Raw genomic sequence first — 13,940 nt, forward strand, 5'->3', positions numbered from 1 at the left:
TTTCACTTTTGGGTGAGCTTATCCTTTAAGGCACCTGATCACAATCTTTTTTGGGTCTTATCCCCATAAAAGCAATGTGTGCATGTGAACCCTTGTCACCTGTCTGGTATGTTTATGAGACAACCAGATTTTCCCTTCTCAAATGCTCTATATTGAATCATTTCAAAATGTGAAAGGGTAACAGTATACATTACTTCTCTAAAGGAGATATATTCAGGAAAACAAATGACTTTGTGTGGATTTCATATCATGACCACGTTGGGGTCCCTGATCCCAGGTTGAAAATGGGTTTTTAAGGTTTTTACTAGTTTTTAGAACAGGGCTCTGCCCAAAACGAGCTTCAAGGTCATGCAATGAAGCAGGACCCTTACATACTTACACATTTTTTTAAATAAAGGAAAAATAAACAAGGACTCCTGAAGTTCTGGAGGTCCTGGGGTAGGTGCCCATTGTCCAGCTTTCCTGTTTTAACATGCACAAAACTTAATAAAAATCCCCATAAATATATATTATTTCTCCCAATGTAATGTGGGGGTAATCCCTTTGGTCAGATTCTAAAATCTGATGGAAAGCCTTCACAAAACAATGGAAACTCTTATAGCGGCAGATTAACACCCACCTTGTGGAAAGACATATGACATAAATGTAGTTGTCCATATACTTTTGGCCACATAGTGCGCATTATTGGTACCGATGACCTCATTCCACCGCTCAGGCTCGACCAAACGATCACAGATATAAAGCGAAAACCCCATGTTCTGTTATTGATGTCTTAAATTGATGGCAAGTCTGTCAGTAATGACGGAAGCACACGGATTGCACCTTCAAAATAAAATCATCCATACTGCCTTTCCTGCGTCACACAAGATCTCCTAGCAACCACAGCTTTCACTGGCCGGTCGACGACAATATTGGCTAAATATAGATATAACAAGGCGGATAATGGTATCAGAAAAAGCATGAGTGTAGGATGCTTTTGGTGAGCGGACAAAATCACACGAGCATTTATATTTGATAGCATAAAAGAACGTTACACCAGCAGGCTATACAATGTCTGCTCTGGGGGTTAAGGTGGAACTAATTTCAACCACTTCGTCCACTGTTCAGCAGTTTTTTCTCACCTTTTAAAAACGTGTGCTTTACTGGCATAATCAATCTGCACATGTAGTTAAAGGGGCACTATGTTGTTTTTGGAGAAGAAATTCAGACTCAAAATTTCAATATTTACGAAAATAATGAGGTAATAATACATAGATTTATCCATAATTGAATAAACAAGATGTTTTCAGTGGACAATAAAGTCCCCAGACTACTGTTTTGAATCTAGACAGGTGGCAGGGTCCGCCAAATACAAACAAAGGAAGACGACGCAGTGCACCTTTAAGGACGCTTCTTTCACCACCGGATGCATTTTTGTCCGTTTTATTTTGAAGGTTGAAAGCGGAAGTCAGTTTTATTTTTCTCTCTGCTCAGACGTTGTTGGCCTCCTCGTTGTCAAGCGGGTTTGTAACGTTAATTTAACTCACAGCTGCGCCAACAAACAATTCAAACGAGCATTTTTTTTGTATTTGTCACAAAGGGATGAACGCAGCTAAACGCCGGGCAACTTGTTAACGTCTTTGACGTGGACTGACACGGCGGTGATGTCGCCTCCCTCACAGAAACTGCCTGCTTTAGGCTGAGTTTCTCGGTATGACAGGGTAAGAGGAAACGTCGGTGTTAAATAAAAAAAAACATAACGTCACCACAGTGTGTGTGTCAGATTAAATTTCACACAGACGCTTTTATTTCATCTTAAACTAGCGAGTCGGGTGAGCAGGACTAGCTAGCAAATGCTAACGCTAAAAAGTAAGGTTGGTTGACGTTGAACAGTCGTTACCTGCGTTTATAACGTCTCTATTCGATGTTTTCCCACTTACGCTCGCTAGATGGGTGTTTTATGTTTGTACATGGCTGTTGTTGCTTTGTATATAGTGTAAATATAAGGATAATTGTACCTGTGGTGACCTCACCTGACAAAGAGAGATTGATCCAGATATATCTGCCAACACCTGACACTTTTCAATGTATGTTTCCTTCTCTTCTACAGAATGAAGACACACCTGCAACAAGTGTGGATAACAGTTTTAAAAGTAAGTTTTGATTCTTAAAGATGCAGTTTGTTGTTTTGGTGGGCAGACATTTGAATCAGAAGGGAAAGATTCATTGGCGGATTTTCTTTTTAAGCCTTAACACACCAAACAAAAAGGACAACTCAATTTCATACTGTTTTACTTTGTTTATATGTGGCAGACCCTGCCACTTTTTTTTATAGCTTCTTACTGTTTGAAGCTGGGGACCTTTGTTTTCCTCTGAGAACAGCTTGTTTATTCGGTTTTGGGGAAAAAATAATTATTCCTGATTAATATTGTAAAAATTCTGAGTTTGAATTTCTTCTCCATAACCACATAGTGCCCCTTTAAAACTTGACACTTGATGACGGATTGGATTTCTCTTTTTATAAAAGACTGAGTTCAGCCAAAAATTAATAGTCTGTCATTATCTACCTGCTCTAATATCGATGGAAATCCAAATGAAGTCTCATAGTTGACGAAACATTTCTAGAGCATCACAGCAGAACAGTGTTGCAACATTCTCTTAAGCAACTAAAGTAGATGGAGACTTGTTTTAAAATGTAAACAAACAACTGACAGACAGACAGTCTGACGTAATCCAAGAAGCCCCAAGATCCAAAATTGGTTTGAAATGTTGCTATTTACACCCTTGATGCATGGTTGATTTCCTGCAGCCATGCTTTTAGTTTAGTAGCCACAATGAAGATTTCATCATTAATGCTCTTTTGCTGTGAAGTAGCTAAATTTTCACTTTTGGGTGAATAGTCTTTCATCTATTGCACATTGACCATGCTGACATTCTCTTGATTGTAAATTGTTTTTGTTTGTTTGTTTGTTTGAAATCCGTAGGTCAATATCCCATTACCCTACTATCAAGATTTCCCATCCAGATTTTCAAATGAAAATGGAGGATATGCCCCTGTCAGGCCAAGACAACACCAAGCTGGAGGTGGTTGAATATCTAAAACATTTAATTCTTCCTTTAACAGTCAAACATCATGTCTGTCATCTGTTTTTATGTGGTAACAGCAATTTTGTATTTGGTCTTTGTGTTGCAGGCCTTGGTCCATGACATCTACTCTGAGCTGGTGGAAGATGCCTGTTTGGGCCTGTGCTTTGAGGTTCATCGTGCTGTGAAACAGGGCTACTTCTTCTTGGATGAAACGGACCAAGAGAGCATGAAGGAGTTTGGTTGGTACCATGACATCCAGATCGTTCTGGTCAATATGTCTTTGGTGTGTTTGCTTACTATATATTTACTATATATATATATATATATATATATGTTGGGTTTTTTTCTTTATTACTCCTCCAGAAATTGTGGATCAGCCAGGAGTGGACATATTTGGCCAAGTGTATAATCAATGGAAAAACAAAGAGTGCGAGTGCCCAAACTGCAAAAGATTGATAGCAGCTTCTCGCTTCGCCCCGCACTTGGAGAAATGTCTCGGCATGGGCCGCAACAGCAGCCGCATCGCCAACCGCAGGTCGGTCAGTAAAGGTCATTCAGGAGTGTTGTGCTCATCCAAAATTGGTGTGAATATTCGATCACATTGTTTGATTGTTTTTGTTGTTTTCGTTTTTTAACAGGCTAGCCAGCAATAACAACATGAGTAAATCAGAGAGCGATCAAGAAGACAACGATGACCTCAATGATAATGACTGGTCGTACGGGGCAGAAAAAAAAGGTTAGCTTTACTTTATTGACTTATATTCCACTTTGCCGAGAGAATAATAAAGGAAGACTCCTGGTTGATATCATATGATAAACAAACATGTTTCCATGTTACAGCCAAGAAGAGAAAGTCAGACAAGGTATTTTGTCGTTTGATTTCTTTCTCATGCAGACAATATTAGCATACAGTATGAATGATGAGTGCATAATGTGGATAAACAAATCTGAATTACTTTCTTTGTGCAGAATCAAAATTCCCCAAGAAGATCCAAATCTGTAAAACACAAAAATGGTGAGTTTGTCAGACGTTTAGTTTCTAGTGTCATTGTTCGAGCTGATTCTCGGCTGCACCTGGTCAGTTTAGCCATCTAGAAGCTCAGGGTGGGTCAAGTTGCAGATCTGGTCGTTCTGTGTCCTCAGTCCGTGTTTGGACACCTGCTGTCTAATGCCAACCACGGTGTAGTGTACAAAGGTTAAACAAAGCGAAAGGTTCACCTTTTCGATTTACTGATCCACACCAATCAGCACAATGGTGTTTTTAAACACAAAGATGAAGAAGACTTTTGCAAATTGTTGACCACAACTTCATAGTGCAAGCTCTAGCAATCCTGATTCTGAACATCTAAAGACAAACATATCCATGGGTTGATGATTTTGACCCAAATACTGATAATGGTGTAATGGTTTTAGCTGTGCATGAGGAATAAAAGTTATAATGATTAAATGTTTGTATTTTGATTTTTTTTACAGGTGATCTTGGAGGCAGCGTCAGTTCGGAGCCTTACAAGGTGACAGATCTTTATTTTGTTATTGTCACCTGTGAGACCACAAAGTCCTCCCATCTTGTATTGTACTCTACAAAGTACTGATGGCTTTTTCTCTGTCTTTCATTTCAGTACAACTATAATACTGGCATCAGTTATGAAACTTTAGGCCCTGATGAAGTCAGATCTCTTTTAACGACGGTGAGCGACTTGCTTGAATGTGCCCGAGCACGTAGATGTTTCTCAGGATAAGCAGTTTTTTTCTTTTTTCTTTTTTTTTCTCCTTTAATCAAACAGATTTTAATATTGTGTTTGTTTTGACAGCAATGTGGGGTGATCTCTGAGCACACCAAGAAGATGTGTACCAGGTAATTACTGTATTATCCACTGGCACATAAACAAAAGTAGTGATGAAGTGTCTCCACTCTAAAATCATCTGACACCATGTAATTTCCAAATTTCTGACATCGGCGTTCATAGCTCCTTCAGTTTGGCCCCTCTGTGAAACATCATAAGAACTAAATCACTTTCTCTGTCTGAACCTGAATCTAAAAACATGATCCAATTAATCCGCATATTGATCGTAGTGATCATGTATGCCGGGACAAACTCGGGCACAAAGGTGGCAAGTCATTGTATTCCATTGCTTTAAGAATATGGACCAGGGATTGATGTGTCTGTTTCTCCAAAATAAAAAGATCTGCGTAGATCTCAGACACAACAATAACAACACAGATATTCTTATTTGGCCCATGAAGGACGCTCTCAGTGACCAATCCCTGACATTTCATAACCTTTTTTTAACACCTCATTGCTGTTCTGTGCCGTCTTATTGGTCACTGATTGTGTCCCGAGCAGTCCGTCCCACCTCCATCCCTCCCTGCATGCGGGGCGATGCGTGAAGCTGTGTTCCGTGGGCGGCCGTCAGTTAGGGATGTATAATGCCACCTTGTGTCCCACCAGGTCTCAGCGATGTCCCCAGCACACGGACGAGCAGAGGAGGGCCGTCAGGGTGTTCCTCCTGGGGCCGTCCGCGTGAGTGTGCCCTGTCCCTCTTCCTCACCCCCCCCCCCCCCCCTCCCTCCCTCTCACCCACAAGTGTCCTTAACAAAAGTCATGTATGAATGAGTGCTGTGATCCTCATGGTACAGGTGTATGATGCAGTTCACTGTTTTCTGATTAATTTGAGATGGGAACAGAACTAATTCTGCTGCTCAGCGTCTTTTCTGCCAGTAACAACTCTTTGACAGAGGCAGAGTTGTGACTGTCTTACACAGCCCCTGAAGGGGGACTGAGCGATCTGTGACCTTTTATCATTGAAAAGGTCTTGAGTGCTTCTCCAGCAGTATACTGGTTCTCAGAGGAGGAGCACCTGCTCCAATCAGTATTTGACACGATTCCCCAAACTCTGTGTTGATACCTGCATCATTCATGCAGGCGATTTGGTAACACTTTATGATAACCATCATTAATAAATGGTTAATTGAAAGTTAGTTAAACTTTAGATCATCTTTATTTAATTAACTGTTAGATAATGAAATGCTTGATAACCTTCACAATAAAGTGTGTTTCACAGTATATATGTTTTAACCATAACAAAGGAAAAACAAATTAATTACTTATCTTTAGAAGGGCAAGATTTTTTAAAGAGAAGTGCCTTTTTCCCTTTGCTTCATCAGCCTGGGTTAAAATGTTTTAATGAAATATGAGTATTCCTGTGCCTAACAGTGGACATGACCAATAGATGAGCTAGTAAGCCTACAATTTTAACATATTGAGCTGTTGTCAGGCTCAAACTTTCATTCCTCTAAAGCAAATGGTGCTGATATTCATCAATAAGAACCGGTGTCTGTATTACATAAAGGACAAACACGGTAAGACACCAGACAGTAAATGATTCAAGGGGAGAACAGATTTTGGTTTTGGATTTGCAGAAGTTGTGTAAAAGTGCACAAATGCAGAACATATTTAAATGAGTATCTGGTTCCTGTTTGAGGATCAAGGTCTCCTCTGATCTTCCACAATCTTGATCTTCGCCTATAGTTGAACACTTTAGTTTCCTATCGGGTGCTATCAGCAGCAAGAAAAAGTCCACTGAGTCCACATAAATGTAGGGTGAGCACAATTGAATTTCTCTTTACATTTTCCAGTAGTCTCCTTTCACATACAAATGTTCTCATTGTGTGTCTGAAAACAACAGTAAAGTCACTGATTCACAGTAGACACCATACACAGCAGTGTATGTATCCAACAGCAATGTTATGTAAACAGGTGAGACTGTATGTTAACGGCCATGATAGAAGGCTGACTGAAAATGCCTCACTGGTGCAGATCATTGACTTTGTGCTGTAGAGATTAAACTTATCTTACTGCCCCTTTAGCGGTATCTTAACTGTATTCAGTACACCAGTAAGATTATCAAATAGATGGAGTTTTGTTCTCTGTGTCTGGGTTTCATGTAGGCCGTCGCTGCCTCACGGGGACGCCGCTGTGGAGAACGACAGCTTTGACATTCCAGACGGACAGACCCTGATGAGCCGCCTGCAGTGGGAAGACTCCCCTGACATCTCACCTACTGATTCAGCCTCATCTAAAGCCAGTGAGGAAGCACTCTTCATTATGCTGAAAGACCTTTTTTTTGTTTAATTAAACATGAAGACAGCTGATAGATACATTATCTCTCCACAGGCACCAATCATTCAGATTCGAGAAGGCCCAAGAAAAAAAAGAGGACGTCTCTCGGTCTGAGCGGTGTTGGAGGAGTAGGTGGAGGAGTAGGAGGTGGAGGAGGAGGAGGAGGAGGAGGAGGAGGAGGAGGAGGGGGAAGCCTGACTGGAGGCGGGGGAAGCAGCAGCTGTCAGAGTAATATCAGCTTATCGACCAAAAAGAAGAGGCCCAAACTCTCAGCACCTTCTATTTCCAGTATCTATGATGACTTAAACTAGTATAAACCGTGTTGGGTCAGACCAGCTCTCCTCCCCGATGAAGTCCCTCCTTTCATACTGTACACTTACGGGCTCGAACAGGACGGGACGGCACTTGACTCAGTAGTTCTTATTGATTTAACCTTGACAAATCAGGCAAATTTAAATGAACATTTCGCGCTCTGTATTACGAGCACAGCAGTCGAAAGATTGGGGTCGGTCACAGAGTTTTTCATCAGGGTATCTGCATCCTGCAGGGAATTATTGGACCTGAAAACAGGCTTGTTTTACTGCTTATTCTTGACCCCAAATTATTCCTCAGAGCATAAAAAATGTTAAATTTGAGCTTTCTTGAAACCTTCAGGTACTCCAGTACGGTGACCTGCCCCTATTTTTAGACCGTGTGCTCATTTAACTCTGTTTAGAGTAGACATGTGAACACTTGACTCACCTATACTAGAGTACTCATCAGTGGCTTTTTTTCTTCTTTTTTTTTTTAATTCTAGCATCGTATTGCACAGTTGTGTGTGTGAGTGCCTCTGTACGCTGAACGTCACTTTCTCTTGTAGTGTGTGTGTATGTGCGGTTAGAGGGTATGTGCGCGTGTGTGTAATCATTTATATTTTCATAAAACTATGCATCCTAGAATGTGACATATTTGTGAAAGTATGTGTGCCATTTTAAATATTTAACTTTTTTTTTTATTGTTTACATCAACAATATATTTAAGTTTTTGTTTGTCAGTGCCTATGAAGTGATACTGTAATGTTTATAATTTGTGTGTAAATGCAGATTTTGATATTTGATGAGCCACAAGGCTTTTCGGGGCACATGTGTGTGTATATACAGTATGACGCGTGAGATGGGAAAGTAATCATGAATCCGACGTTAACTTCTTTGTGTATTCTCACTCACTTCTGCTCATAGATCACATTGTACATTCAGTAGATCAGTGGCGCAGTTATACCTGTCATCCACGATCATAAGTGATGAGTCTGCATCTTATAACCAACAATGTTTAATGTAAGATATTACAAGCTTTAGCGGTCTGATGCACTATTTGACTAATGTTGGACTCACAACTTGTCATGGTTGATGTCTTAGAGAAGCATTTTTAACCTGTTTCTCCTATAAATTGGCTTCTCAAACACGATTCTTTACTGTTGCAGATTTTATTTTGTATTGCATGAAAATTATTAGGGGTAGAGGAGAACAGAAAAGGGGAAAAATAAGTTTGCCAGTATGCTCCATCATCCAACAGAAACAAACTTTTTGACATCAGAATTAAAAAGGATCCTCTTTATCAAGAGCAAGCTGTTTGTTCATTCTATTCAAACTATTGCTATCATGTTTTATCCACAGTGGAATTTCCTAGTTTTTAATGGAGCAGCATATACATTTTGAGCCAGTCAGCCCAATTAGCTGTGCAAGCTAGCGGTTTGGACTGTTAGTTTGTGAACGAGTGGAGCGGTTCTGTTGCAATGCTAGTAGGATTTTTGGACCGGGACCATCTGGGGCTAGCTGGTAGCATTTACTGCTATTTCTTCACATTCTGATAGTAAATAGAGTTAATATTTCAATGAATTCAGCCAGAATTCTTACGTACTATATTGTTGTCCCTTTAATCATTAAACACCTTTCATACACTCCCTGAAGGCAAGTGCATGCTGTTATACTCTATGTCACGAATGGGACAATCTTGTGATGTGCACTAAAATAAATGAACTGTTGCTGAGATAATTTGGTAGATATGATGCGAACAGCAGCGGCTCTGTTCATCTGTGTGCAGTACAAGTGCAATAACAAAGAATGCAGTGTTGGGATATTTTTTCATACACAAGCACAATCTCGGGCATGTGACTGTCATACAAGAGCATAATGGGACATGTTTTTCTCCACTGTTGTGCGTACTGGTGTGTCTATATAAATAAACGAGAACCCCGCCCAGAGGCTCACTTCTTCAGACCACAAACAGAGGCAGGTTTGGTTTGAAATGCTTTAATTTGAGACATCACTGAAGCCAGAGCAGTCCAGCATAATCAGGAGGGGTTGTGTCCCCCCCCCCTCCAAATCTGTAAGTGCCAGATGCAGGTTCATCTGATTCATTCTATCATTTTTATTTACAGAAAATACACAATATATTTACAATATCTCCTCAAAAAGTGTCTATTTTCAGCTCTAGTGATTATTTAAATTAGCCTGTTTCTACATAGCGACAGTTTTTTCAGCGACAAAAATATCTGAAATTTTCAATTTTCAGCCTAGCACAGAGGCAGCTGTACAGTCTATATATGCTTACACAGAGCCTGAATCGTTCAAATAACACAAAATAATAGTAAAGAGTTAAACTGGCACACACACGGGACGACAGTGAGTGGTTCCAATTCTTGCATCTATCAGTTAATTTTAAACTTTTTGGAGCACAGAAACAATGGCCTCAAAAACAATGACACACGAACGCATCATGAATCTTTAGCAACAATAAAAGAGCAGACAGAGAGAGAGACAGAGTGTTTGAACATGGTGTGCAGATTATTATTTACCTCATGTATACTGTACAGTCACTCATCTGTTTATAATCTTGGTGCATGCACAAACAGGCTCACCTATCCACCCACTCACACACTCTCTCACACACACACACACACACACACACACACACACACACACACACACACACACACACACACACACACACACACACACACACACACTCTGCAGGAACCCAATCAGCCGTAACATCTGCAACAAGCTTCCTTTGATTAGTCCGCGTCTCAAGGTGCCTCCCACTGCTGTAGTTATTTTTATTTTACCTCTCAACATTCATGTGCCTTTTCAGCGGCGGTGCATACCAAATATCAGAAAGCTGAAGAACACAGTGACTCCCACGAGGGAGATGGTCGCAGGGGCGGTGAAGAACTGCCTGTAGTTGATGCGGAAGTACCACACCACAGACAGTATCACCACAAACACAGGCACCACCAGGCTGCCGGTGCTGATGGCCACACCGGCGGCTCGGAAACCTCCGGAGACCCCTGACCCGGCTCCGGCCCCAGACTGAGCCCCCTCCTCTGGAGTGGGCTCGTGCAGCGTCGGGGAGATGTGGCAGTGGATCACGCTGTTGTGTGTGATGTTGAGGGATAGCAGAGTCTTCTTGGGGTCCTGCAGCAGCTGGCCTTGGTAGATAAGTTTTATTTGATGCTCCCGTCCTGAGAAGTATTTACTGGGAAAGGAGAGGGATGGGAAAGAAGAGATGTATTAAAGGAATAGTGCAGCATTTTGGGGAATGTGCTCGTTTGCTTCCTTGCAGAGATCAATAACACTCATGTCTGTATAATAAACCACAGCTGCTCAGCTTAGCTAAAATAACAACGGGGGTAGGAGTTTTCTGTTACCGTAGGCACATTCATGTGGTGTCGGAATAATCGGAAAAGGATGCTTTTTTTTTTTACATCCACTGTGTTACCCTGTCACACAGTTGTTACCATGGTTACAGCTTGACCGTTAACCCAGATTACACATGTATAGGCTTCAGTGTATGTTGCTTTTGTCTGCATGGTTTTCTGTAGTTTCAAATGTCCCTGTTCACAAGTTTTGGCTTTATGTCACCCATCATTAAACTAAAGCATAGTCAGTAAGTAATAGCCTCTGTGTTGCCTTCAAAGCCTCATGTAAAACACAAACCACTGACTGAATGACAACATTTGTTTTTCCAATAACTTCTGGGTAGAAAACCATGGCATCAAGCATTGTCCTACATAGGTCTTTTATCATTATGTTATTTCAAAGTGTAAACATCTAAAATGCAGGTTTGATGCTGTCTTACCTCTTTAAAAATAACTTCTTTACGTTCACATGACAATTTCACAACTCAAAATGGGACGATCCGAGGAGCATGTAACATCACAGGATATCTGGTTAGTCCCATTTGACAAAAAAAAGAGAAGAAAATGACGTGCTGTGGTTTTACAAGAAGTTACAATCTGGATTTTTTTTTTCTTGCTCGGAAGAGACTCGCATGTAACCTCTCATAAAGCCATGTGCTGTGTTTACTTTTTAAAACTTTAATTAGGAGATCAAGATGAGCTGTTTTCCCCTGACTCCACTTTTTGTTCAAAAGAGCTATGCAAACTGACTGCTGCCTGTAGGTTCATGTTTACAGTACATACACTGAGTGGTATTGATTTTTTTTCTTTCTCTCTCTGCAAGTAAACAAAGAAGCACATTTCCCAGAATGTAAAATGATTCACTTAACAATCTATGCTCGAAGTCTGTGGGTTTGGGGTTGTTTAACAAACCTTTTCAGTCCTCCCACTGTGTCCTCCGGTTCAACAACAGCTACCTCCTCCGTGTCATTTAAAAACTTCAGACGAACAGAGATGCATGTGGAGGTGGTGGTGGGGTAGACGGTGCTGGACAACACTGGGATATGCTTTAATATCTTTTTATCATCCTCCTCCAGCTCCTCCTCCTCATCATCATCATCATCATCCTCCTCATCAATGTCATCATCATCCTCATCTGAAGTGTGCAGTCTTCCAGCCTGTGCTTGTTTGCTCTGGATGTCCAGCAGGAGATCTGTCCTGATCCCCTCGGCTCCCTCCCCTGTCCCCTCTCCCTCTCCTCTCTCGGTCCCCGACTCACTGTCATCAGGTTTGTTCTCCTGCGAGGGCGGAGGGGTCTGCTGTTCGGGCGCGTCTGCACCGGGGGACCCTCCGCTGTAGCTGTCGTGGCCTCCCAGTCCGATGAGAGAGGCGTGGGCGCCCACGGTGAGGATGGTGCCCAGTATGTGATCTCCCCTGTCGGCCACATGGGTCGAGAGCCAAGCCAAGACGAGGGCCAGGGCCAGGAGCAACACACCGCCTGCTGCTGTTACCTCATCCTCCATCCCATCCAACATGGTCAGTGCACACACTGCCATCTCGGTCCTCCAAACCTGAAGACAAGATGAGCATGACACAAAAATGAACTAAAAAGTCAGGTGTCTTGCATGGTCAGACACTTGCCCACATTTAAGAGCTACTGCTGCCACATAATACAAGTCGGCCCCTGGGGTCCTCTGATCAGCCTGTTATTTGTCCCTCACTGCAGGCTAAAGACAAAGGGAGACTTTCTGTTTTTGAGATCGTAGCTCCAGAACTCTCTCTTCATTTGTTTAGATTTGCTTTTGCTTCATTTGTTTCGTCTCTCGGTTTAGCCGGTTGTCTGCTTTTAATGTTTGTTTAGTTCTTATATGAAGCACAAAAACATGTTACATATATAAATAAACATTATTATCATGTTAAATGACATGGCCCCAGATAATTGTCAACCATCGACATTTTTAATGACTTGTCAGAATAATTAAACCAACTAATAGGCCATACTTGGTAACTTATAGTGAAAATAGGGAACATCACATGCACATCTCAGAGAAAAGAGAAGACGTATCTGTACGCCCATCCCAGGGCCAATATAATGACAGAACAAAACTTTAGTTCCTGTTTTTTAGTTCTTGAAAGGAAATGCAATAACTTGGCTAAACGACAAGAACAATTAAACTATAAAAGCTCTGACTTACAACAATGGTGAAACTGCATTATCATTAAGTAAAATGGGAGTTTTACCACATGTCAACATGTAAACAAGACTTCAAAGCCTCAGAGCTCAGTAGCTACATGTCGATGTTAAGATCACTGGCATTAAAACAAGAGTCCCTTTACGAGGTATTAGCATGTGTAGAAGTCATTACTGTTGTGTAGGATGAAAGTTGCTCAACATAAAGCTCCGCGGTTATCAGGGCTGCTCAACAGCTGTGTCCTGTAGCTGTGAAGCTATGTCCCATCACACAGCTGTTCGGAGACGTGCTGGTAGTTCTTCATCATGCCACCTAGTCATTACACTCGACAGTCAACCCGTTGAGCAAAATGTTAGCTGTTTTGAAACCTAACCTTCTGTGTTGCTAACTTATGCCGTATTGTACGCCGCTGTCGCCGTCAGCGAGCTCAGTTAGCTCGCAAGCTAGCCTTCCTTTGCTAGCTGAAAAAAACGACCTTCGGTTTACGTCTCCATCTGCTCGGCGTGTTTTGTCGCAGAGACTTTGTTTTAAAGTGAACGCCGGGGTCGTCTGAACGCCTGCGAGTCTTCACCTTGTCGATATCAAGCGATCTTACCTGCCAGCTGTGAGCTCAGAGCATGTTTGAAGACGAGGCTCGATGCTAGTTAGCAGCTGCTCCTTACCAACCACATAATAAACACAGGAGGGGATGAGGGCGTGTGACGTCATCACGTCGCCGTGGGTCAGTGAGGGCGTTTGTTTAGGAAGTGGGTCACGCCTGTTGCTCGTCCAATAACAGCTACAGCTGAGAGGATAGTTGTGGAAATCTGTTGTATATCCGCACACATTTTTCCAAGATACATTTTTACTATTTCATGTACCACTGCAAAGATAACTGCACATTTCTTGCAACATAATATTGAAAGA

At 41.6% G+C, this 13,940-nt stretch overlaps 2 protein-coding genes across 3 annotated transcripts; one reads left to right on the top strand and one right to left on the bottom strand.

The window, feature by feature from the left end:
* Nucleotides 1–1,425: 1,425 nt before the first annotated feature.
* On the top strand, nucleotides 1,426–9,214 carry atxn7l3a (ataxin 7 like 3a). Of its 2 annotated transcripts, XM_030407494.1 has the most exons (14): nucleotides 1,428–1,700; nucleotides 2,090–2,132; nucleotides 2,964–3,063; nucleotides 3,173–3,305; nucleotides 3,430–3,601; nucleotides 3,705–3,802; nucleotides 3,907–3,929; nucleotides 4,036–4,081; nucleotides 4,540–4,577; nucleotides 4,686–4,754; nucleotides 4,878–4,921; nucleotides 5,517–5,588; nucleotides 7,016–7,152; nucleotides 7,242–9,214. In XM_030407494.1, the coding sequence occupies exons 3-14, from the start codon at nucleotides 3,013–3,015 to the stop codon at nucleotides 7,496–7,498; spliced, it is 1,140 nt and encodes a 379-aa protein (XP_030263354.1). In that variant the 5' UTR covers nucleotides 1,428–1,700; nucleotides 2,090–2,132; nucleotides 2,964–3,012; the 3' UTR covers nucleotides 7,499–9,214. The 2 variants fall into 2 exon arrangements, with proteins under 2 accessions (XP_030263355.1, XP_030263354.1); XM_030407495.1 differs by lacking the exon at nucleotides 5,517–5,588 and having other exon boundaries at nucleotides 1,426–1,700.
* Nucleotides 9,215–10,153: 939 nt separating this feature from the next.
* Nucleotides 10,154–13,759, bottom strand: tmub2 (transmembrane and ubiquitin-like domain containing 2). Its single transcript, XM_030407496.1, has 3 exons — nucleotides 13,630–13,759; nucleotides 11,776–12,413; nucleotides 10,154–10,700 (listed from the first exon to the last, which is right to left on the bottom strand). The coding sequence occupies exons 2-3, from the start codon at nucleotides 12,396–12,398 to the stop codon at nucleotides 10,313–10,315; spliced, it is 1,011 nt and encodes a 336-aa protein (XP_030263356.1). The 5' UTR covers nucleotides 12,399–12,413; nucleotides 13,630–13,759; the 3' UTR covers nucleotides 10,154–10,312.
* Nucleotides 13,760–13,940: the final 181 nt, after the last annotated feature.

Source organism: Sparus aurata, chromosome 23 (genome assembly GCF_900880675.1).
Source record: "Sparus aurata chromosome 23, fSpaAur1.1, whole genome shotgun sequence".
Taxonomy (NCBI): Eukaryota; Metazoa; Chordata; class Actinopteri; order Spariformes; family Sparidae; genus Sparus; species Sparus aurata.